We start from the raw sequence: 25,714 nt of genomic DNA, 5'->3' as shown, positions 1-25,714 counted from the left end.
GTCATGTTGGTTCAGGCTGGTTCAGATTATCAGATAGCACACTTGGCACTATTTCTTAAGTGTACTGGTACACTGCATGAAGGGGACACTGCTGCAGGCTTAACACATGTACAAGTGGGGACATTGTTTGCTGGCCTTTGTACTTCAAACATATTAAATAACAATGCATAAAAATCTTTTGAAATAAGGAGATAGGCCACAAGCATGTTGCATTCACCAACTTGCACACTTTAAATTCACCTGGAGTGATGCATTACTTTTGCAGATCGTACATGTTCGAGGGCACTTCCAGGTGTCGCCAGCAGGATGGATCCCAAACCCCATCTTTGTGTCCATCTGCCTGCCCATTGACGTGCCCTCCAGCTTTGGTGACCTTCCTCCAAACTTTAACACCAACACCTTCCACTCTGTTCATGGTCTGGATATGAAGTTCAAGGAAGTTTCCGACAGGTAAGGCAGAGTTTTCTTTGTGGTTTGTGACTAATGTAATGGTAGCTATATAATTTCCTCGGTCTGAGTTAGTTTGTTCTGCCAGTAACTCTTTACCTGGAAAAGAATCCAGAACCACTACACCACAGACTATATTCACTGATGTGAGGCAACAATACATTGTCACTTTGACAGTTCCCTAATTAGCTACAGTAATGATTTATATATATACCATTCACTTCTCCACAATGCTCATGGTTGAGTGCTTGAAATGTAGTTATAAGCTTAATGTTTTCAAAAGAAAGGGAAATTGGCTGTGACACAATTCCAGGAAGAGTGGGTGTATAAGATAAACTTCATGACCTTTGGAATGCTACAGGTCAGGCCATGTGATTTTTTAAATTGTTTTCTGATTGCACAATTCACTCACTTGTGCATTTAGGTTTGAAAGTTCATAGCATTTTTCTTGTAGGAATCTTAACGTTTTTGTGCCCAATTCCATGGTACTTTTCACCACAATGTACAGTATTCATCAACAAAACCCATCTCAGCAATAGCTTGTCATCTATTTGTCTTCTCTTTTAACAGCCATTCATTCTTGTTTTCCTCCCTAGCCTTCAGTTCCTGCTGGGGTTTGAAGGAACAGCACTCAAAGGACAGTCCTGGTACAGCATGCTGCACCCAGACTTTCTTCAGTTGGCAGGACAGCAGCACAAGCATTGTAAGTACAATCACCTTTCTACTCAGTAGAACAACTGTTAGCACTTTTGAAAAGTCTGAAGCAATCTCCAGGTCCAAGATTACCTAGTATTATCCCACTGGGTTGGAGCTAGCAATCTTCCGTATTTTCTAGCTAAAAGGACAAAAGGCTTTCTGCAAGGTATGAAGCTAATGCCTGTGATATGTATCAAAAAACAGTAATGGAAATACAAATATACTCAACATCTGCTTGGAGATTAGCAGGCTAGCTTTCTGTTGTCCATAGTGCATCTGACATTCCAATCCAGTTACAACTTGTCATAGCATGTCAAAACCCAGGAAAGGAATCTACATGTACTTGAATGTACAGGTACAAGTTGTTAAATTTCAAAGGACAAGAATTGCAGATCAAAATACTCACTTCTTGATTTGCCTTGAGCTGACTTCTATTGTTTTTTCCCTGATAGTACTGGACCAGAGCCGAGACAGTGGGACCATGTTTGTTGCTCGTATGAACACCACAGGAGGGGACTGGACCTGGGTGCATGTCCTGATGCAGCTGCGAGCCCTGGACGTCAACTCCGAGGAACTCTCCATCATCTGCATGAACACTGTGATCAGGTAAGCACTGCCTTTAGCACATCATAGGTCAAAACAACTAATGCTTTTCATAAATCTTTACAACTCGGTTGACCAAGATTCTTGTTACATTCTCCATCATGGGTCAAGCTGTGGCATGTCAAATACTGTAAAAGCAATAAATGAAGATACAGTAATTGGGAACATCGATGCTATTGTCTACTAGTTAGAGTCACAATGCAATGGTTTATCCTTACACCTTACATACACTGGATACCAGAAATATGACTGCTACAGTAGGAATGTAACACCTATCTCAATTCTGAAGTTGTGTAGACCTATTGCAATTTTCTTCATTACATATGATCATCTAATTCTAACCTTTCCCTTTTTCTTTATTCCAGCGAGGACGAAGTTTCCCTCTATGAGGCACAATGTCGCTCCTTCTCCCAGTTCACATCCTCTCTCCAGCACCAGGAAGACCCTTTGCAGACCCTCCATCCTCTCAAGGTTACCCCTGCCTCCCCATCAGAGCCCAGCCCATCCTGGTACAGCCAGCCACCCTACAGCAGCCACAGTCTCAGCTCAGAGTTCAGTTTCGAGTCCCCTGATGACATCTCTGGCATCTCCAGTCTGGGGTTTGACTACCCTGACCGCAGCCAGCCCACCACAATGGCCAGTGGCTTCCCAAGAATGGAGAGACAGGACGTGACGCCACGCTCACTCAAGCGTCAGCTGTCCGAGGAGCTACCACTGAAACATGAGCCAAAGTCTCCAAGGATGTGCCAGTATGGCGACACCAGCAAGCAGAAGCAGCCTTCTGGCACCACCACCACTACCATGGAGTTCCTGATGGGCATCCTCCCTACCCCTACTGAACACCAGATGACCTCTCCATCCTTCCAGAGCGGATTCAATTGGCCATCTCCCACCATCCCATCCTTTGCCTCCTTGATGGCATCCCACACCAGTCCATCATCCCTAAATTTCCCACAGTCAACCTCCCCTTTCTCCCCAAACAGACCCTCCCTGCCTGGATTTTTCCCTGACACTCAGACCACCACAGAAAGTTCCCTGTCACCTGGTCTGGCCACCGGCAGGCTGTGCATCCCCACACCACTCCAGCTCCCACCACACAAGCCCTCAGCAACCACCAGCAGACCTACTACCCAAACAGAGTTGGAGGATGCAGAAGACTCAGGGAGTAAACTGTTGCCACAGTGGATCCAAAACATGCCCCCAACTCCAGACACACCAACCAGCCATTCCTGCCACGTGCTCCTGGATAATGATTGTCCCCACGTAAAAACAGATGGCTTGCCGATCCCAGAGTGTGTCCTGACTCCAGACTCGACCAGCACATCTCCACAAAGTTTCAACGACTTTTCTGACGATGAGGTGTCAATGACGTTCACTTTTGACAGTCCAGATAAAGACAAAGACTCAAAAAGTAACCTCCTCTCCAAACTTGGACACTGTTCCAAGGAGGAGGATGTGTCTGAGGACAGTCAGTTATACTACAGCAAACACCAGGCTATGATGAGCAATCAGGACTCGTCTGTTGTTGCTCCTACCAGCGACCTCCCAGAAAAGCTACCACTGAAGATGGAGACACCTTTGGATGCTGTCACATGGAACGACATTGAAAATACTGTCACAAACCTTGTCAAGGCAATGGACCCCAACATGCTCCAGACCATCTACACTGCCGTGGACATGAGCAGCCTATCACCCATCCAGGAAGATGAGCTGGACTCCTCTGCCAAAGACAAGGAGTCTGCAGCGAGGAACCCCCCAAGTGAATCCTCCGCCACACAAAACTGGCATCCTGCCCCACATAGACGAGAGCATGAAAGCCCGCGTGCTCGTGTCCCGTCCATGAGCGATCTGTCACGGTTGCAGGCAGCAGCCTCCATGCCTGATGACACCAGCTTCTTTGAGGAGTTGTTGGAAGGTACAATACCCCACATAGACAAGACAACACAGGACCAACAGTTCCATCGCAGAGGGGGAAGCAACAATTCCAGCCAGTAAGTATTTCATTTTTATGTGTTAACCTATTTGCAAAGACTGTAGATTGATTCTGAAGAACACATTCTATATAAGTACTATCAGTAGTAGTAGTACAGCCTAAGTTTTGTCCCCTGAAGATCAATACCACTTGTCCAGGAAGTTATTTTTGCTACAAAGTCATTAATTTTGTAGTTAATCTGACTTTTAGCACATATATATACTAGCTGATATCAGGCATACATGTATTTATGACTGTTGAATTTTTGTCCCTGCAGCCACTATGATGACAAGGATTCCAAGTGATGAAGAGTTCCAGTGTAAAGGAACAACTGCATTGTCCTGCTGGTCAGGCCCACTATCACCACAAACATGGCTGGACCATGTGGATCAATCACAGTACTGTGATCTTCAATGTCATTGTGCTTAACAAATGATTTTGCATTATTGAGTATACAGATGCTATGTTAGGGATTAGATTTTCTTTAGATGTTTATTATGTTGGTACAAGTTGATGTTTTGCTGGTAGTGTTACATATTGAAAGGCATCATTGCTAGCACCACATGTGACCTACATAAAGAAGTCACCACATAGAGCCAACACAGAAGACCATAGCAGGACTCATAGCCACCATGGCTAATTGCACTAACCAAGTCAAACTCAATGGGTGCTACAGCACACAACAGAAAAGTTATCAAACAAATCTCTGTTGAATATGTACATTTTCACATTTGAATTCTTAAAAACAAAGAAATCAATTCTAGTCCTCTCAGTCACTTGAGTGCTACAGGTTGAATACAGTTTCTGCTTAGAAACATAAATTCAGGGTACATACAGATTTTTGCATATGTGTTAAAGTAGCACTTTTATTAAGCGATTGGAATGATGTATACCCTCGGGTCGTGACTTCTGTGATACTTCCTGTGATAAGGGAACGTGTGTTGTACTGTTGTTTGCATTCCAAGTATGTCATTGTGCTGTTTCTTTTGTACAAAATTTCAGATTCTATGATATGTTTTGGGCAGAGCCTAATGATGATTACCTAATGATGATTAGTTGAAAATTAGAAACTTTACTTTGGGCTGGGTCCCATTGGCTAGCTATATTTTGCACTTGTCGAGGTTAACCTTGTGGGGATCAAATATCGCTGCATAGAATGCTGTATCTACTGGTTTGCAACATATGAAAGAAAGGACGTCACAGGTCAAGACTACCAAATGTTAGTCAACGTCCATCTACAGCTCAAAATCCCTCCAGGGTTGACATTGATATGTGCATTACAGACATCTTGTATAGATACAACATTTCTATTGTCTGTGCAGTCTTGTATAATGTGTATGATGTAATCATGAGATGGAATAGAATTATACACCTTAAGCTGTATAGAAAAAATGGATGTTTCAGTACATGTAAGTATCTGTGAAGCAAAATTTAATATATTTTGATACCAAATCTTCAATACCTTCCAAAGGTTATTTTGTGTATGTGATAATCTCATGGTGCTGTGATGGGACACTAGTATTTTGTGACAGTGAGGCCAAACAAGCAGAATTTGCTGTATGATATGCCATGACAAGGATTTTGGTTGGCCAAAATATCAATTATTTCTGTAGACAGTCTAGAAGTGAGCTCTGACAAGGCAAGGTTCATGACTCGAAGAGCCAGCATGGTGAATTTTATCATGTAGATAAATTAGGTTGAGACAGACTACATCAATTGTTTCTCTCAGCTTTTATACATATAACATGCCATATTTCTTTTGGCCTGTTTTTGTCATTTTTTTTACCATTTGTGTAAGGACCAAGAAATGTAATTGGTCCATCCATGTCAAAACATCATGGCAATGTTAGATCTCAAGCTTGTTGCCTATGGGGCCAGGATATTTGACTTATGATGTGAAGCAAAGTTGTAAAAGATACAAAGTACAAAGTGAAAAAAAAGCCACTGACATGACTTAGGAAGTTCTTACCAGTATTTGAAGTTAGCAAGACTTTGGTACAAACTACACAAGACAGTACTGACTAGTGGTGAATATTGTTATACTGAAGACATTTGTACATTTGTAAGGCTAAACGTGCTGGTATGCCCTGTGTTACAGTAAGGGCTGTAGAGTCTCCAACTTACTGAGAAACCAGCAAGCCTGGTTCCTACCATGACAGGCTAACAACATACATTCCAGACTTCTGTACAATCTCTACATGGAAGAAATAAAACTTGTCAACTTGGTACAGGTGGCTCCATCTTGCCTGCTTAAGTATCTTGTGTCTCTCCTCTGATTGAAAGAACTCTAGTACTAGTAGCTGATTAATATATCAATGATGGAAATGTTGGTTTTCCTCAGTCAGCTGGTAAACATAGAGAGATCACCATTAAATATGTTACACTGCCATTTATAGTGAGCTGTAACATACAAAAAATAAATATGGGGAAAATAGACTCCTGGCCTAGGATCATATGAAGCTACAAAGACCAGATTTCCATCTGCCATGAATATGTTTGCATATACTAGTATCACTCATGCACTGATGCTAATATATGGGCTATGGTTCAATATCATCATATCAGTTCCTCATCAAGCATTCCATGACATCCACTAATGTTAATACATCGGTAAGTTTAAATCACTGAATAATTAAAGAAATATCACTCATCCACAACAATAGGACAGTGAGCTACAAACAAAGTACATATACAACATAACTCACCTTCTACTGAAAGCTTGTAGCTGCAGTTTTCATATCTTCTGGTAGGGGGCAACCATTCCTTAGCAAGTGCCTATTGTCAATGCTAAAGATCATGTTTCACTCTTTTATACCACATGAATGCTGCATGGTGCTTAACGGTTTATCTCTGAAATTGGACCCAAAAAACATTTTTTTAAGTTTTACTTTTCCCTTCCAAAGAAAAATCCCTTCTTGGTAAAACCAAAGCCTTTTAACTGAATTCTTATTACTGTCCTCAGTTGTCCCTAGGTTCAGTGAATCAGGAACAAGCCATGTGGCTATGGTGTCTCCACCTGGGCTATGATGTCTCCACTTGTGGATACAGTGTGGCAAATGTGAGGAACCCTGTATGTCCTGGCATGTCCTTGGGTGGAACAGCAGACTTAAATGTAAAGCTCTGTGCTGTTTCACTTCCTTCATGACGTGTCTGTACACAACTGTCAGGTTGTCCCAGGTCGGGCTCAGGTAAGGCAATGGTCCGGACATCAAATGTCCGCAGTAGGCATTCTATAGTGGTGATGTCACAGAACCCATGGCTGCGCAGCTTGTCACAGGTGCGCTGTATCTGCTCCACACATGGTGAGAAGGAACACAGGCGTCCACCTGTACCACAAGGACATAGTCATGGGCCACAGAAGTCAGCTAACACAAGTTCATCTATATCACCTTTGTTTTTAGATACAGGGTATCTAGGGATATTGCATTGACCGACAGAGTGATGGTGGTTCCAAATTACAATATTTTTTCAAATTTCAATTTTTTAGGTCCCTATATACCCTATAAACAGTGGATATAGGTTACCTAGTTTTGCCTGACTGAACAGCAAGTCTATATGGTCAACTTTTTTTTCAGCATTTGGTCAATGGACATCATGACTCACTCTCATCAAAAGAGTTTCCAAATGAATACAAGTTATTGTTGGTTGAATGATTTCAATTTGATATCTATTGAATAGAACAACTTTGTGGATTTTGTATTTCTGCATGGTTTTCAACCTTCTCAGCCGCAAACTATAAGTTTGGAACAGGAGAAAACTCTGATGGTGTTGATATCTACATTTTGATATCAATTCAAAGATCATATGTCTGGTGATGTCACGTCATCAACAACATGGCAGGTTCAATGCTAGACATACATGTACATGTAGACTCCTGCAGAATACATGTACATGCATAAAGGCTAATCATTATTAGCACCCTGGTATCCAAAGATGACAGGGTGATTACAAAGTAGATTACATTTTAATGGGGAGACATGAGGAAAGCAGCAGTGAGAGGCTGGGATAACTAGACATGCACAGCTGCACACACAGCACAGGCATGCCATACCATCAGCATAACTAGGATACGAACCTGCTTTCTTTAGAGCTAGTTTTGCTGAGGCCACTGCTTCCCAGGGAGATGGTAGGTCCAGAAACACAGCATCAGCCACGTCAGATAGCCCAAATCCATCCGTACACACATTTCTGTGTGTCACTGTCACAAGGTTGCTGAGCCCGTGATCCGAGAATTCTTCTCGGGCTTTCTCTGCACGCTGTTGGTGAAACTCAAAGGTGTAGAGGTGTCCCGTGGGGGCGATGGTCCGAATGACCGCATGTGACACAGACCCACTTCCAGTTCCTGGGAGAATAAACAAAATCCCACAGTTCTGAAGGGAAATGGTCCTTGCCATGTAACAAACTTGTGCTCATTCTAGTGTAGTCAATTTTATCCTTTAATATAATTCATATTACCAGGTAATTGTTCCAGAAGGAAGGGTCAAATGAAGTCGACAACATGCCACTAGTTTCCCTCAAAAAGATAAAGATCACCAAAATCACTACCACTTGTAAAATTGCCCAAAATTACTTGAAGTACAGTTTGTACCCATGAAACCCCTTCTCCAATTACTGCATGACTGCTGCTAGATAAACTGGTTTTGTCACCCAGTCTATTCAAAGACTCAAGCCAGTCAAGGGCAGACACATGACCTAGTCAGGCATTGCATGTGAGTCCTGGTGCAATGGCTGGCATGTGCACTTCATAATACTAACATATAGCACCAGCCGGCAAATCCTAGCCAAAGATAAAAAGAGTTCAAGGCACTAGATATGCCGTGACGTATATTGCATGGAGTGATGCCAAGTATGTCAAAGACAAAAGTTGTTGAATCATCTTGCCACCTGCCAGACAGACCGTAACTTGTCAGATTTATGCCTTAAATTATTGGGACAAAACCAAACAGAAAAAAGTTATGTTGAACTTGTTACAGATGATTCCCTCTGAACTTCAAATTTATTATGTGGAATTTATTAACATTTACACTCATGAAGGAGCCACGTGGTGTCCCTGCAGCCAGCCATTGGCGCTATTTTCAGAATAGGGGTTACTGTAGAGTGGTAGAATAGAGGGAACAGCTGAGACAACAGGTTGATTAATGTGGAGGCGGTTCATTCATCTTATTTCAAACAACCCGACATGACAGCATGATTCCTGGCTGCCTGTAAAATTTATCTGATACATGTAGTTGATAAACATATTTATGATATGAACATGGTGCCCCAAGATCTTAGAAATAGACAATTACAGGCAAACATCTAGCTTTCCCTGATCTTTTTTTTTACTATATACCAAGGAGCTTTTATATATACATATACTGTACTTATTTTGAGGCAAATATACATACCTCCTGGTGTATCACCTATCCCTTGGACACTCCAGATACTACATATTCATATCACAATTATTCCATGCAGTCAGCTGTTCTGAGTGACATCATCTGAATGTCATGTCATCCATGACCCTGACATAGAAATTGTTCCTGTTGCATGTGTGCTACAAACCCTGAGCCTAACATTACATTTAGCGGTATTATGATTAGTGGCAGGATGATGGATGTTATTGTACATCACATTTTACAACACTATGAATAGCACAGATAAAGTGTTGGGAGAAGTGGGTCAAACGGGTAAAACTGCCTATGAAAGAAATTAAGCTACAGCTGTCTGTACAGAATGTAGCAAAGGGGTGACATCATCTTTGGTTGACACATTGACCTGTCAGAGTTGGGGGAGGGGGGGTGACAACAGATGTGCTGGTGTAAGAAAAACTTATTTAGGATTGGCGTGTATGTGAGAAGGTGCGAATAATATGCTACTTCTTTTACGTCCTTCAGATTCTGGTATATTATTACCTGACTCCACGACGACCGATCCTGGTTTTAGATCAAGTTGAAGCGTCAGCATACTTATGTCAGTGGTGTAGACAATCTGCGTCCGATGGGGTAGAGTCAGGGTCCACAGTTCCGGAGTAGGATGTAAGGCATACACGTAACCTCTCCCCCCACCGCACAGAATCTTTGACCCAAAGCGCTTGCCGATGATGTCGGAATGTCGGAGGGCCCCGAAACGCGTCTGGAAGATACGGCCAGCTTCCAGCGTCAAGGGGAACATGGACTCGTGTGTCAAATATACAATGACAACGTCCCCTTCCTCTACGATTGCCTTGTACCTAACGAAACTCATCTTTTAAGCAGACGTGATACTTCTGGATTCGTAATAATTCGCAAATGAATTCGCAAACTGTCAGTCATCACACGAATCTAACAGATGTTGAGACCCCGCAGCTGAGCTGAGTTGACACCGACATACAACCAACTGGTTCATGCATATTGACAAAAACGTATCAAAGAACGCATTCCCAAGGTACAATAAGGCGTTTTGAACCTTACACCTGCTGTGATACAGTTAAATAACTTCCCTAAGTCACCTGATCGCTAAAGAGGGTCACGAAAAATCTTCAAAACACTTGATCGAGTTTTCTCCCTCCTCACACGTCGGAACTAACACATGGGCGCCGCCATTTTGTGAAAAGTGCGCAAGAGCAGTCACGTCTGATGGTATAAATATGTCGCGAAACTACTGCCGGAAAACAGTCTATGTGTCGTAAATGATTCCTTCAAACATGCGACCTATGTGAACGACGTCCGACCCACTACCATATAAGGAAACTCCGAACGCTGTCTTTTGTTGAACAGCCAATCATGGCACAGGATTTTATAGTCACGTGAACAATTGCCCTATTTATTCGCTGTCCGTCCAGAGTTCTTCACTGGCGGCTTTCCAAGCAACCGAATCAGAGGCTCCAGTGCTACCAGGTACACCAATTTCCTTACATTTTGTTTCAGAGTGCTGTGTGAACGGCAATTGCCGCCTCCTTTCGTATAAGTAGATTCTGTAAACGGCATAAAAACAGCAGGATTGTTGTACTCTAAAATGACCTTGCGGCGTAAAGAACACCAAAAGGGGAGGAGCGGTTTGCAGCGACCCGTTAAGCTGGAAACAAATGCATTTGCCATTGTTCACGCTACTAAGCCTACTGATTTACAAGTCTTAGACTGTGTTATTAGAAGATTATGCCACCTTATTATTGCCAACCTCTGCCTTTTCAAAAATGAGAGGACACGGCTTTCCTAGTAAAATGGTAGAACTGGTTCCATAGAGTGTCGGGTAACGGGCCTTTTCACTGGTAGCTATGCAACACGGCAACATAGCTCCTTGTGTTACGCACCAAACTGCAAATCGTTCTTTTGACAGCTGGAATTTGTTTGAGAGTGTTGTCTCGGCGAACTAATTATGTCAAAAAGCACAAAGAGTCCGAATCCTGGACGATCGGGTCCTGACTCCTGTCCCAGTGCCTGTTTGGCACGCGTGTACTGCATTCTAAATAAAACCGGCCTACTTGGCTTCCGTTTTACGTACATCCATACCAGAGATACTTGAAATGTCCCATCTAGTCTGAACTGCAGTGTCTTACTTTTGCACCGCCATGGACCCTCTTTACCTTTTCAAATCCAAAGTATCTACAGATGGACACCTGCTTAAGCTTGCTTTTGGTGCATCATTTTTACACTATGATTATGATTATGGCTCTCTTTTTTCTTCATCCCCATGTCTATGGTTCCAGTGTCATTGGATAGACCTCCTTGCAAGCTTGGTCCAGCTTTAATTCTTCATCCCCTGTTGGCTTGAAATGAAATCTTTTATTGTAAGATAGATAGCGATGTTACCATTTTTAATAGCTGTTAAATGATTACCGTATACCGAAGGAGGCCATATATATTGCACAAGTCATTGGACAGTAGGCTAAGTTGCATTGATATTTTCAGATGACTTCAAAATTGACTGTTGATAAAGCATTTCTGACATAGATGAGCCCCTGCTGTATCAGGTTTTAACTTCCATGTATTCTGGGAGAAACACGATCCTTTGCCCTGGTTCTGTAACATGGTTATGATATAGGATAGGCTGCCTGGTGAAACAGCAATGTTAGCTGTTTTTGCTATGCAGGAATGCAGCAAACTGCTTGTCATCAGTATTGTTACTATTTTTGCTGCTGAGCCTTGGCACATGCGAGGATCATTGCTCATGTAAATTCTAATGCAGAATAGCACTCAGTCAGGGTTTTGTTGAGCAGCATTATAGCTTGGAGTTGGACATCACCAACAGTGCCAAGCAGGATAAAAATTATCAGATGAACGGAAGCTGAAAATCAGATTGTGGCAGAAGGCTTCACCGATATTACTGTGACAGAGCCATGTACTACACCATTGCTATCAGTCAATCAGCAGAGGAGATTCCACTCCATTTGTAAATCTGATTTGGTGGCAAGGTCTTTGTGGAAGTAATTTATGCCTGATGAAATGCATGTCACATGAGGAGCATTATCTGTGCTACAGTGAGATAGAATTGCTATTTTCTCTCTATCACCATGGTAACGATGACTGAATGACTGAAAGAGCTTGATCATTGGATCATCCTGCGCTCTCAGTACAGGTAACCTTTCAAGGTTGGTGCGTTGACGTCACTGCGTGGGTCTGTTGCCAGGCAATCTACTCCACTCAAAGAGGATTGAACTGCTAGATTGGTCTGCCAAAGTTCGGGGAAAATTTATCATGTGAAACATTTTACTTGTTAAACCAGGCAAGGGTTGGCTGGGGTCATAGATATTCCTGGACAATGGCAGTTTGGCTGACCCACTTATTCACCACAGAAATTTCTATTTTTTGGTCAAATGCCATGAAGTTGAACATCCATTTGATGTACTGGGCCCTTATCAGATGGACGGCAGCTGGCAGGCCTGCTGTGTTACAACTTAGTTGTCCTGAGGAGATACTCATAATGACAGGACTGTTTGCACAAGTTCCCAGCTAACACATCAGTACAACAACAGCAAGATAATAATCACAGCATAATGTATGGTGTCAGCAGTGGACTGCTGACAAAGATGAACCCCTTTCCTTAAAAAAACTAAAGGCTTAGCATTGTGGCAAGGATACATAGTATCAAAGCTTGACAAGATTGGCGTGTGATGTATGAAGCACAGAAGATATGCATCTCGGACAGCTGCTCCTGACATGGAAGCAGTAGCATGACTGGCCTGTAGACAGAAGTTGAATGTGCAAACTCCTGGCTCTGGCAGACCAGCCTTGGAGGGTGACAGGTGTAGTTTTGCCTCACTAATTGATTTGATTGACACAACCAAATGGCAGAAAAATCCCTGCCATTGAAAAGTCTCTGGTGCCTCACTTGAAATGGATCTATTATCTATATGAGTGGAGGTTCTCAGATAGTCTGGATACCATCCTTTCTACTGGGGCTCCTTACAAGGAGCCCTGGTAGAAATCAAATGGTACTCAGGCTAGTTCTCAGAAGGGTTTCACTTTCAGTGCTCACCATTTTGCACAAGGCACCAGCTGGCCAAGAGACATGCAGATGGCTTTTCTGATACTCCTAGTACCTCTCAAGCGCTCTCCTCCCTTATATGGCTAGTTATTCTCAGCAGGGCCCTATTTGTAGAATTTATGGCTGCTGTAGGTCCTAGTGTGCAGGATATTTTATGACAAACAAGTTGTGCAAAAATGGCAATGGCATACTTGATGAAAAGTGGGGTGTGCAAGTAAGGTTGCTATGGCAGCCCTGATGAGATAGTAACCAAACACCAGTCATTAGTACGCAGTTGACAGTCCAGATTGAAGAAGATAAATGGCATGTAGGGAAATTTTGTCATGTTTACGGGGGCAACATTTTCTAGATAAGATAAGCCAGAGCAACTGAAAGTGACTTTGAAGCACTTGGAGTAATGTCCAAATACAAGTATAGTGTGTAGTAGACAGAGAATCACATAGTATCCATAATTTAGAACCATGAGATGACTTTGATTTTATCCATCAAACTATCTTTATATCAAAACTGCATGATTGTGCAAAGTTACCATCAATCTCAAAACCTTTGAAACCATCAGAGTGATGTTCAGACCATTCCTACTACGTTCCCTGAAGGAGACATTAATCTTGTTCCATATTGTTTGGGTAGCTTCTATTAAGATTCAAGGTCATTGCAGAGGTCATTCTCAAGTTGTCCTTCAGATATGTTTGCCATGGGGCATTGGTCATACTGATCAGTTCTCTGCAAGTTTTCTGGAGTTGGAACATTCATGTCACAGGACATATTTGACAGGCTTCAAAGTCTCAGGATACTTCAGACTGCTGCTAGATGTGTATTTTTCATCAGGATGTGCCAGCTGCTCTCTGTCAGGGTCAGCTCAGCTGAGTTAGTGATTGAAACGTCAGCCATTACAGCTCAGTGCTGCAGAGATGGTCAGCATAGCTGGGGTCCTGACAATGTTTTATGCTCCCTAGGTATAACACTTAAATCAGGTAAAACAATTGCGAGAAAATTGATCTCCTTGCTACAAATTATGTGAATTTATGTGCTTTACCTACAAATTATAGGGTAGTCAGGGATACCAAGTCGATGGACGGTGGTTTCAAAATGTTGCAAATTTGAGACCAACGCCCGTTGACTTGATATCCTGCAATATGCAATGCCCTGTTTAATTACAACGGATATAGGTTACCCCGCGGATAAAGGTGAACTGGCGTTAGTAGTATAGGAACTGTTGTAAAAAAAAACATGTCAGCTGAATCGAGCACCATAAAAGGTGGTTAGATGATTCGGTATTATTTTCATTGAGTTGTGTTTTACATGCATGAGTTCTGGAGCTATACATAGGCAGACCAGCAGCATGAATACATCATACTGCAGGCGCGAGCTTGGAATTCAATCAGGCTGGTTGTCATGCTGGGGTAATCAATATTGGGCTTCAGCGTGGAGCGATCGGCACAAATTTGGCATGAGGCTCTGACGGGTTTTACTAGCTGTGGCAGAATTTTTACGACTGACAGAGACAGTTTTAGAGGAAAGCAAATGCTGATTTTTGTTGGATTAAACATTGTGTGCATACTTTCAACATATTCTTAGGATGGGGCAATATTTCTTTTGAGTTGAAGCATGGTCTTATGATATTTTATTAACATGCTGTCAAATTGTCACAGTACAGGCAAATGGGTAAATGACCTACTTGGAAAAGTCTCTAGTAGCCAATTTCACAGTATGAGGAGTTTTTAATAAATACACAAGAAGTTCATATGATTGCCAAATTTATGGTCAACTGACAACAAAAAGACAACCGACGCAGTCATTGATCAATGTGACAAAGTCTAGATCCACCACTGAAAATTGACTTCCCTGTGGGGAATACGCTGTTCTCAGCTGATAAATCAATACAGGATACTCTATTGCTGGTGATAAGTGGTTTTCCTGGAGGTCTAGTGCAGAGGTCACCTCACCAGCATGACTACAGCAGGAAACTGGATTATACGATAACCAACAATATATCCTCTACCTTTCCTTGGCACAGTGTTGAGACAGGAGGGTACCATGGGGCTTAACTTGTTCAATAACATGACTAACATTGTTACATCTCAAAGAGACAAATCTATAATTATTGATTGTTATATAACAATATCAAATTATGATTTTTCATATGCTAAAAACAGATAAGTGAGAAAATGTATAAGGAATATTCTGAGAACTAAAATGGAATTTGTCCCTGGTACAACACCAAGGCTGAATTCCTGGCTTACTGCTTATGGAGAAAAGAACATGCTAACAGGGACAATACAAGGCTCTTTCCTAGCCCCCAACCCTTGCTGTGCCTCTCTGTCTCCATACTGGCATTATTTAATCAATAGAGGTTTGCCGGGGTTGTGGCGGGAGCACGGTCTGTCAATTACAGGTCTTGGTTCAGCCTCAACATGAATGCAATATAATTACCACCATCACTGACTAGCCTATGGCAGGAATGGTGACTATGTGCAGTTAGATCAGATGATATGACTGGATTGGCACTTACAGAGAACTAGACAAGAGATTCAGTGCTGTACGTACATGTATATAAAGTCATGATATAGAATACGTCCTGAAAGTAAAAAAATAGTTAACACCTTGTGGGTGGTTTTCCAAAAGACCAAATGAGATTTTATTGGAGTATGTCATAATCATTCCTGATTCTTATTCAGAGCATGACTTAATTAATTACCACTTTCTACAAAGTGTGATTGTCCACAATGTCCAAGCAAATTGATGGACGATTATATAACATTGTAACAATGCGGACATGCACAAGTCATTTAGGAAGTAAAAAGAATTAGATTTTTCTACAATTGTGAAATTATATATTAACTTTATGGTATCATACGTGGGAATAATAGGGAAAATCATTTGAAGATGCCCTGTAATTGAACACTCTGTTCTATATCTGCCTTAGATTAATGGGAAAGTAGAAATCCTCATATCTGTCCTAAGCATTGATTTCAGCCTGACTTTGTAACCTGGATGCGCTATAAAGCCCACCAGGCAACAAAATCTGGCTCAGTAACTTCAGCCCCTCCTCAGGCCAGAGGGCCTCTGGGTACTCCCAGGTCTGGTACTAGTGGTAGGTGGCAGCTGCTCCACATCTCCACTCACATCAATCAGTAGTGGCTGGCAATCAACAGAGGGCATTAGATGCGACAAGGGTGTAAAAACATCCAGATACATACATCTATGTTCTGTAGACCTTGTAGTTTGTCCTCTTATCTTTGTATATCTACCACAGCTATGCCTCTTATCAATCCTGGCAGCGCCAGTCTGTCCTGTGATTTACAGTTTTGTCAGCTTTACTAGTAAGTAAGCTCAGCTGGCCCTTGGACAAGGAAAACATAACTATTTTACCACAGACATGTTTAAACCTGGTACTCAGTTGCTTCAGTTTAGTGCCAAGCTTAATTGAAGTCTTCCTGAATTTGTTTTGACACCAAATCCACACAAGATGAAACACCCAATCACAAGAAAAGATTTGCATGTGGTTTGGAACTGATGTGCTCTGGGATGTTACAATAAGAATAGGATTCATCAAGCATGAGAAGGTGCATTTAGACTTGTACATTTGGAACAGGGAAGAGAAAGGGGGTTTAATGTTTGCTGTGAGGTTTACAGCCATCATCCATTTCAAACTCTATAGTGGTTCCAAATATCTATAAAATGGTCCTTAAAAAGTACTACTATGCACATTTAACGAGGTCAGTAAATAGATCCATTTTCAATTCAATTTTCAGTACCAGTTTCTGTACTTGAAAACATCTTGGATTTATTTTGAATTCCCAGGTAATGACAGTGCTGTTAGTGGCCCCATGGAGTCAAAAATGATGCCAAATTACCCAGCAGTGGAAATTGTTAGTCCCCATAGTAACAACCTTGGTGCTGAAAAGCCTTCCACTGACAACACAAACCCAGAATGATCACCTATTCTTTGGCCTCTGGCAAAGCCATGTCCAAACTGATGACAAGTTTTCCTATGTGTAGCTAGAATTGTGGTGAACATAATTAGATATTGGCAAAGGCTCTCTAATTAATGGTCACACTACACAATGTGGGTCAGCCTTCCATCTGGAGTTGAAATATCGACCTCACTTAGACTTGCTGCATAATTCAACAGATGCTGAATGTTGGCCCCATACTCTGGGAAGGGAACAGGCAGGCCCTCCCTTCAAATTAAAGTTACCTCCTGGTGCAGTGCATGTAAAAACGTCTTTTGTATATTTCCCTAATGGGTGCTTAAAGTTTAAGGTTCAACGGAAACATGGCAAAGAAATGTACTGGAAAAAAAAAATAAACTTTCCTTCCTTGCTCAGTTTATGAGTTGAATTTCAAAGGGGCCCTGCATGTCTGCAGTGACATTTCATAGCTGCATGGTTCACTGGGTTTGGGGTACCATGGTGTATCACGTGCTCCGTATGGTATAATGGCCCACCACAAGAATGCATGCATGAAAGATCACAGAAATGAATTTTTGCCTCCAAGGCCAGTAAAAGCATAGACCTTATCACAGAATTGCTATAGGAATGTGAAAAACCGAGAAAATAATGAACCCTTTTTAAGTTACAGATTTATATGCTGCAGATGTCCACAGATCACCTCTTTGGAATATCTAGTAACAGAAAATCAATATTTGCCATGGAATTTTTATGGAGTAGGCTGAACCCATTCTGCATTGTTCACTGTAACATGGTAAAGGTATAACCCCAATCAACATCAAAAATTGATTGCTCTCCTACGTAGTCCATACAAGATGACATTTTAATAAGCTTTAAAGACCTTCAAGTCAGGCCAATTAGATGACAAGTTTGTTACTTTCTTCTTAACATATTGAAAATGTAAAATAGAGAATAATTAGAAGTTTGCATGTATCTTAAGTGTCTTAAGTGCACATGGAAAGGGACATCTATGTGTGCAGACACTTCTAAAAATGACAACCTAAGTTTACTTAAGAGATTCTTCAAGGATAGCTCTGGACCAGGGGATCTTATTGGTTAAGTTAGAGGAACAATCCATTAGGATTACAAGCTTTAGGACCAGCTGAGATCAGTCCTGACCAGTGTTTTCATGTCCCTGGTGGCTTGTGGCAGTAGCGGTGTGATGAAATGTGATAATCTCCTTACCTTGGGGGATTTAAAGTGGGTACATCTCCCTGGTGGCCTGCAGTTGATGGGGGCAGGTGTGATGAAATGACGTGATAATCTCCTTACCTCTGGGGAAAAGTAACTTAGAAACTTAGAAATGACAAAAAAAAACATTATGAATACATTAAAATTGTCAGCTCAAAAGGCTCTATGTGTTTTTAGATTATTCCTACTCTTTTATGTGGAGGATTTGGCAAAATGATAATTGCTGGCCATGCAATTCAATTCATTCAAAACCAACCATTTCTGCTAAGATTTGAATGGAATAATTTGATATGCTCGCTCCATTGATGCATGGAATGAGCCATGGTTTTCTCCTGTTGTGGTACAACAATTACTTTTTAGAATTATGATAAAAAATTATATAGTCAAGTTGAGAAGTATGTCGATCTATGTGTATTATCATCTTGGTAAGGTCTTACAGCATGATGTATAATATTGGCTCATTCAGTCATTGTGTATTCCAGTCCATGCCTAGTAATTTGTTGCCTCTGCCTGTGTAACTGGGACACAGCCTTAGTGGAGGCTAGAGGACACAGGAGAGATGGAAATATTCATGGACTGGCTCACTAAGTCTCAAATTTATACCATCGTCAGAGGTTTCCCAGATCACTTGATTTATACATTGTGCCTTTTATGACTCATGACCGACTTGTACATGATTGGTACATGGGGCTACCACTGGAAATGAGTCTATACAAGAGAGTGGTGTAATGTTGAAAACTGCACATTTGGTACATCCTGTTTCCCTTTCACTATATGTTAGACCATCATGCATCTTTGTCGGTCCTATAAAGTGTACATGAGGACTTAACATGCAGATTCCATTTCTGAAATTACCTGGTGTTTAAATGGAGTGAAGCTGATGGATAATTGTCCCTGTGGTCTCTGTCAATGATGGATATGCCCCTACCATATGGAGAGGGGCCTACCCTTCTGTACTGGGTGAGGATATGTTATCCTGTACCAAAGCCATCAGGTTCAGCATGGCGCAACCCTGCAGGCCCAAAATATCTCACCCTGCAGTTATGGATGTTACCTTGAGTACAGGCTAGCTTTGGATATGTGAATACATTCAGGAGAACTGCTTTTGGCAACAGCGAGGAAAAAAACTCTTCTGGATCCATATGGGAGGTTGACAAATTACTGCACAAGCCTACCACACCCCCAGTATCATGCTTGCTATTTTTGCTAGCATTCAAAGTAATTGCTCTGTATGAATTATGGCTGCTAATATCTTATAACAGTATCATTGAAATGCCATTGTGTAGTAAAAGACAGTTTGTTGGCTAAATTGTTTAAAAGGATGGTCCAAATTTTGTGTGATAAAAAAAAGGAATTTTGTGATTTTGTATCAGAAAAAAAATCTCCACCCCAGAAAATTTCTACAGCTAGTATTGTGCTTCCTGTTCTGTTCCCTGGGTATTATGTCATCACCCTGGTGTTGCTAGGTGCAGAGGGAATGTTAGACAGACGTGCTTAAGGGAACAAATACAACCTTTACTTAATACGTCTCCACTGTGGACTTGGCATGATGTAATGTCTGAGGCCAAGGTTGACATTGCCTTTCTACTAATTTTGTTGTCTCCAGTGTCCTCTTGATTTCAATCTCTTCTTCCTATGCGCTCTTGGAATAAAAGACACTCTCCTTGCCAGGGGGAACGACATCTGAAGCAGTCAATGCCATTACTTTGTCTGGAAAAATAGCTTACAGATCAAAATATCAGACTGCAAACACTACTCTCTATTGTGGGATGTTTACACAGTCCCAATAAACACCTTGTTTTGGTGTTTGTTATGTGATATCAGGCTGGGGTGATTTAATGTTGTAGATAATTTTAGGATGGCAAAAAAACCTACTACAGTTAAGTGAGAGTTTGATATTGTTCCAATGTGCCTGGTTACCCTGACCATAAGTGAATGTGACAATTGTCACGTAGTATGTCTTACGTCAATATGTACAATAACCATTCTACATATGCCAAGTCAGCCCATAGGACCACCCACAAAGTACAAAGTGCAAAGTTACATTACATATTACACCCATTAACTGTGAGCATGCACTTGGTACAAACTTGCCACGTAGACACACCTACTAGTACTTTTGCACTAAGGCAGTGAGGTCATCCTCTTTTACACCACAGTTACTCCAGCCTACACGTGTGTGCCCAGTCATCTTACCTGCCGTTCCTCTGCTGTGTTTCCCCAGAACCCAACGTAACGCCCAATCATGGCAAACTTGTGGCAGAAGAAATACCCGGCCGATGAGGACTTCCCTGAGTTGTCCAAGCACAACAACCACATGGCCAGGTGCCTGACCAAGGAGATCTACGCCAAGCTCCGCGACAAGGTCACCCCCTCCGGCTACACCCTGGACAAGGTCATCCAGACTGGTGTGGACAACCCTGGTAGGTCCACAGTTTTTTTACTGAGTTTGCAATAAGAGCTGAATTCAAACCAATGCTGGATATCATGAATACCATGTATAGGATAGAAGCTACATGTAGCACTAAGAAAAATCAGTATCCAGTCTCAAGTCCACAAGCAAAGTTTTTTTCTGTTAAGTATGGCAAGCCATTGTGGGGACTGGGCATGGGGTACGATACGTGTGTTGGGAAAAACTGCACCTGGGGTAAGGTAAAAAATTGCAGGCAGAAATCAAAAGATATCCATCACACATTTTTTTGAAATATTGTTGGTTGAATTGTTAAAATCTTTACAAACAAGGTGCAACAGAGCATGTTTGATTATTTCAGGTTATTGTTCTGGTTTACATGAACAGATAGTAACTGGTCCTCCCATCTTGTGTTCCAGGTCACCCCTTCATCATGACTGTGGGCTGTGTGGCTGGTGATGAGGAGTCCTACGATGTTTTTGCTGAGCTCCTGGACCCCGTCATTGACGACCGCCACGGTGGATACGCCAAGGATGCCGTCCACAAGACCAACTTGAACTTCGAGGACCTGAAGGGTGGAGACTTTGACGAGAAGTATGTCTTCAGCTCCCGTGTGCGTACCGGCCGCTCCATCCGTGGCATCAGCCTGCCCCCTCACTGCTCCCGTGCTGAGAGGCGCGCTGTTGAGAAGATCTCTCTGGATGGTATGTATCTCGCCTGTTTGGATCAATGTCCTAAACTGTACCTAAGAAAGTGACTGACTTTGTTTCTTGAAGGTTGTGTTCAGTATGATCATGTATACCCTGCAAAAAAAGAACAATGAAACAGAAATCCTTCGAAGCTTTTTGGAATACTCTGTGATGAGCTGAGACACTGAGAACCCTCTAATCTGTCCTCCCTCTGCCGGCAGCTCTGAGCAACCTGACCGGAGAGTTTGCTGGCAAGTACTACCCTCTGTCCGGCATGACCGATGCCGAGCAGGAGCAGCTCATCGCTGACCACTTCCTGTTTGACAAGCCCGTGTCTCCCCTGCTGACCTGCGCTGGCATGGCCCGTGACTGGCCCGATGCCCGTGGTATCTGGTGAGTACGACACCTGGGGCAGCTGGTCAGAACAGCAGATATGTATACATGTACATACATACATATGTATGGAACCCAAAATGTATGTTTCAGTACGTCAAAGAAACAAACAGTAGAAAAACAATGACAACATCCTATTAAAAATTTGCTGCCCAAATACATGTAACAAACGGAAACTTTGTAGTGCTGTATGGAAAAATCTCAATTGTGTGAATCTTTCCTTATTTGGTTTTGACCAACTGAATGATGTCTGTCCATCAAATAACATAGATGCTCACTGTTTATAATCAGAAATATAAAAGATTTTGTAATGTAAAGCAGTTAACAGTTATGTGGTATTGCAACTTTCTCAACAATGTCATCAAGGACTCAGGAGAAAGAAGGTAGGACATGTTGCTATGGTAACTGCACCATACTGAAGCCCCTCCCCTTTTGCTGCTTGCTCATTTAGGCACAACAACAACAAGACCTTCCTCATCTGGATCAACGAGGAGGACCATCTTCGTGTCATCTCCATGCAGAAGGGTGGAAACATGAGGGCTGTCTTCAAGCGCTTCTGCGAGGGTCTGCAGAAGGTGGGGTTGCTTTGTTGCTTATGTGCCTGTGCTGAAACTGCTGTTTCATCTGGCCTGGAAGTCAGTTTTCTGCAGTGGTCCCTCTTGGTTGCAATCTTGCAAGGAAAACTGCAAACAAGTGTAAAATGTCCAATCAGAACAGTCAAATCATTCTGTTTTGTTTTGTTTTGTTCATTTCAATTTGAGCTTATCTTCTCAGTAAAAAACAGTGATCTATCCTTGACTGTGGAAATATGTTGTGAGAAAATGGGTACGATAATGTGGTACTGTAGAAAGTTGTCATGGATTGTAGACCCAAACTAAGAGGGACCATTGCTAAAGTGTGAGGACTTTTGAGGCTAGCTGAAGCTGAAGACTGATACTGAACAGTGTTTGTCCACAGGTGATGGAGGAGACGCCACAAGCTGCAGGACCATGAGAGGTTTGAGCTGTACAAAGGCGCAATGCGTAACATTATGATTGTACTTTCAGGCACAACAACGAGAAGTCCTTCTTGATCTGGATCAATGAGGAGGATCATCTGCGTGTGATCTCCATGCAGAAGGGCGGGAACATGCGTGATGTGTTCCGGCGTTTCTGTCAGGGCCTGGGCCTGGTGAGATTAGACTGGACATTTTCTTCTGCTGGTAGCTGAGGCGGGGCTAAGACCCCAGCTTTACAACCAGCATGGCCCAACAATGTGGCCAACTGCCAAGCACTGAGCATGGCGCTTCATTAATGAACCTTTGCAGGGTTGGGGACCAGGAAGCGAGCTTTAGCTTTGATGCAGGCTTCTGCTTCACAACTATTTTTTTTTGGTGTTGTGGTGGACAACCTACAATGGGAAGGGACAGAGAAGGGATATTTGGTAGTTAAGAAAAATAGGACTGCTTATTCATTTCAACTGTAACAGGCTGACACACTTGTATGCTTCCATTGGAGGCCCACACTGCAATTCCTTTGGCTTAAGTCGTTTTTTGTCAGTTTGAAAATGTGTCTTAAGTCGTTTTTTGTCAGTTTGAAAATGTGTCTATCAGGAACCCTGTATCCACCCAAAAGAAGGAACTTGTACCATTCCAAATGGACTGGATGGATGACAAGTTGAAGAGACCCGAAGACCTCTGGCTAAATTGTACCCATAACTGTTCATTCAGGTGGAGGAGGCCATGAAGAAGAAGGGCCACGAGTACATGTGGAACCAGCATCTGGGCTACGTCCTGACCTGCCCGTCCAACCTGGGCACTGGTCTGCGTGGTGGCGTGCATATTAAGATCGAGGGCATGTCCAAGGACCTGAAGCGTCTGGACGACATCCTGGACAAGCTCCGTCTGCAGAAGCGTGGCACCGGTCAGTAGTAACAGACTTACAACTGTAGAAGTGTCTTAACAATACCGTTTTTGTTGCCTTCTGTATATACTTACTATTCAAAGGTACATGTGTAATGGTACTGTAGTTCTAAGTGGACAAGACTGTTTCTCCTTCATGTCACTGACCAGTCCTTCTGTCCCCAAGGTGGTGTGGACACGGCTGCTGAGGGTGGCGTGTACGACATCTCCAACGCTGACCGTCTGGGCTCCTCCGAGGTCGACCAGGTGCAGTGCGTGGTTGATGGTGTCAACCTCCTGATCGAGTGCGAGAAGAGGATTGCTGAGGGCAAGTCCGTCGACGACCTGCTGCCCAAGACAAAGCGCACCAAGTAAACGGGTTTCCGCTCTGCGGGTCCCTCGCTGCCTTGGGTTCTGGTGGGACACAGGATTGTGCCAACATAGCCTCACGTCTAGATTGTTGTGTAGTTCTGACATAGGTCTGAAAGTTCACATTCAGTCTAGATGTTTCCATGTGATGTCAACGTTATACAGAGCAGGGTTATGTGATTGTCTTTGGAGTCTGTTGGGGGGAGTCTAGAGTGGTGGAATTTGCTTGGAGGGACGACAGTCGGCTTGTGCAAAGGGAGAAGTGTATGGAAACTAACAACTCTATTGTACCGTTGTACCAATCATTTGTGAAAATAATAATCAGGACATTTCTACGATGCCATAGACATAGTTTCTTAGTTGTCAAATTAGAGGCACGCCACCAAAATCCAAGCGCAGGTACGAACCAATGTGTAAAATACTGACTAAAGAGAGAACAAGTATGTATCAGATGATAATATACGAGCATGAAGAATCTTATTGTCAAATAAAGTCAGCTGCTTTATGTTTCTGGCACTCCAGTGGTTGTGTTGAATGTTTTTGTTGTTTTCTGCATGCCAGAGCCTGACATATCTGTAGTGTTCAGCTGCACAAGTCTCAGCTTCAATGGTCTGAGTTTATAATAAAAAGACAAAAAAATGTTTTGTCTTATGATTGTGATTCTGCAGGAGGGTTTAAAGAACCTGAGCAAAAGGGGATGGGCCATATCGACATATTTTGGGGATCTTTAGTGGACAAATACAAAATAAGTAAATTACTTTTTCCATCAGTAGACTTTTTTAAAATCTGAAACTGATTTAGTAGTCAATTGTAGCATTACAGAGTATACTGATACACAGATGGTAAAATTTCATGTAGAGGCCAATACATGTACCTTGATAAACTAGAAGCCAAACCATACTGTAATCTGTAAACATGGTAAATGCAACTTTCAATGGCAACAGTTCTTCAAGGTTATACCTGACCTTGGGCTGGTCAATGGCAAAGCCTCCATCTCCACCCAGACTTCCCAAGGATGAAATCATTGCCCGGGAAAGTTTCCCAATGGAAGGAACGTCCACTTTATTATAGGATACCAAGGATGACCACTGAGGAGAAGTGAAATGCCAGAAGGCTCACTGGAGTGGTTGAGAAAGAGCCTGTGCTGCTCATAAAGGAGTGAAAGATGATTTCCTTAGCTATCCCAGTCATTCATACTTCTAGCACAACACCACACATACTGGACAGTGGGATACATGGTGTAACGTCGAGATAACAGATCCTGCGTCACAGATAATGATCGTACTGTGCGCAGTCGTAGGCTCTTGTGCTAAGCACGCTGGAAGGCACTACACTATCTGTTGCAGTTATTTGCTAAGTGAACACCAACCACACTGCACCCAAACAGCAATGTCAGGATTCTACCCCCAGGCTTTAATTTTGATATATTAAATTGACAGCGTAATTGCAAGCCTGGGAATGACAATGAACCTATTTAAGCCATTGAAAAACGGTCATAAATTTAGTCCCAAAATTCATAACCTTCAGTTCTCTTCCTTTGTAAATGATAGAAATTCCTTACAATATTTACCTTGTAGGCTGCTCAAGTTCATTGTCACTGTATGAAGATATGAAGTCAACTCTCTACTGCAAGTCACCCTAAACCAAAAAAGGCAAAAACACTTGTAT

The 25,714-nt window shown here is 42.3% G+C and overlaps 3 protein-coding genes and 1 long non-coding RNA gene across 7 annotated transcripts in view; 2 read left to right on the top strand and 2 right to left on the bottom strand.

Moving 5' to 3' along the window:
• Window positions 1–5,946, top strand: part of LOC118415406 (neuronal PAS domain-containing protein 4-like) — a 15,631-nt gene extending 9,685 nt beyond the window's left edge. For all 3 annotated transcript variants that reach the window (XM_035820015.1, XM_035820007.1, XM_035820023.1), the window contains exons 8-11: window positions 1,044–1,150; window positions 1,596–1,749; window positions 2,112–3,737; window positions 3,996–5,946. In XM_035820015.1, coding sequence (XP_035675908.1) covers window positions 1,044–1,150; window positions 1,596–1,749; window positions 2,112–3,737; window positions 3,996–4,023 — 1,915 coding nt within the window. In that variant the 3' untranslated portion in view covers window positions 4,024–5,946. The remainder of the gene's footprint in view (window positions 1–1,043; window positions 1,151–1,595; window positions 1,750–2,111; window positions 3,738–3,995) is intronic.
• On the bottom strand, window positions 208–2,231 carry LOC118415921. The gene is made up of 3 exons (XR_004831165.1): window positions 2,089–2,231; window positions 1,550–1,739; window positions 208–418 (listed from the first exon to the last, which is right to left on the bottom strand). It is a non-coding gene; the product is annotated as an uncharacterized LOC118415921 (long non-coding RNA).
• Window positions 5,741–10,319, bottom strand: LOC118415821 (tRNA (adenine(58)-N(1))-methyltransferase catalytic subunit TRMT61A-like). Its single transcript, XM_035820663.1, has 3 exons — window positions 9,613–10,319; window positions 7,794–8,060; window positions 5,741–7,044 (listed from the first exon to the last, which is right to left on the bottom strand). The coding sequence occupies exons 1-3, from the start codon at window positions 9,941–9,943 to the stop codon at window positions 6,740–6,742; spliced, it is 903 nt and encodes a 300-aa protein (XP_035676556.1). The 5' UTR covers window positions 9,944–10,319; the 3' UTR covers window positions 5,741–6,739.
• A 107-nt stretch (window positions 10,320–10,426) lies between these two features.
• Window positions 10,427–24,567, top strand: LOC118415728 (creatine kinase M-type-like). 2 transcript variants are annotated; one of them, XM_035820499.1, is made up of 7 exons: window positions 10,427–10,575; window positions 20,531–20,729; window positions 21,136–21,420; window positions 21,627–21,798; window positions 22,845–22,968; window positions 23,507–23,699; window positions 23,865–24,567. In XM_035820499.1, the coding sequence occupies exons 2-7, from the start codon at window positions 20,552–20,554 to the stop codon at window positions 24,050–24,052; spliced, it is 1,140 nt and encodes a 379-aa protein (XP_035676392.1). In that variant the 5' UTR covers window positions 10,427–10,575; window positions 20,531–20,551; the 3' UTR covers window positions 24,053–24,567. The 2 variants fall into 2 exon arrangements, with proteins under 2 accessions (XP_035676392.1, XP_035676402.1); XM_035820509.1 differs by lacking the exon at window positions 22,845–22,968 and adding an exon at window positions 22,250–22,373.
• The last annotated feature ends 1,147 nt before the right edge of the window (window positions 24,568–25,714 follow it).

This window comes from Branchiostoma floridae, chromosome 1 (assembly GCF_000003815.2).
Source record: "Branchiostoma floridae strain S238N-H82 chromosome 1, Bfl_VNyyK, whole genome shotgun sequence".
Classification (NCBI taxonomy): Eukaryota; Metazoa; Chordata; class Leptocardii; order Amphioxiformes; family Branchiostomatidae; genus Branchiostoma; species Branchiostoma floridae.
This window is presented reverse-complemented; position numbering and strand designations above follow the sequence as displayed.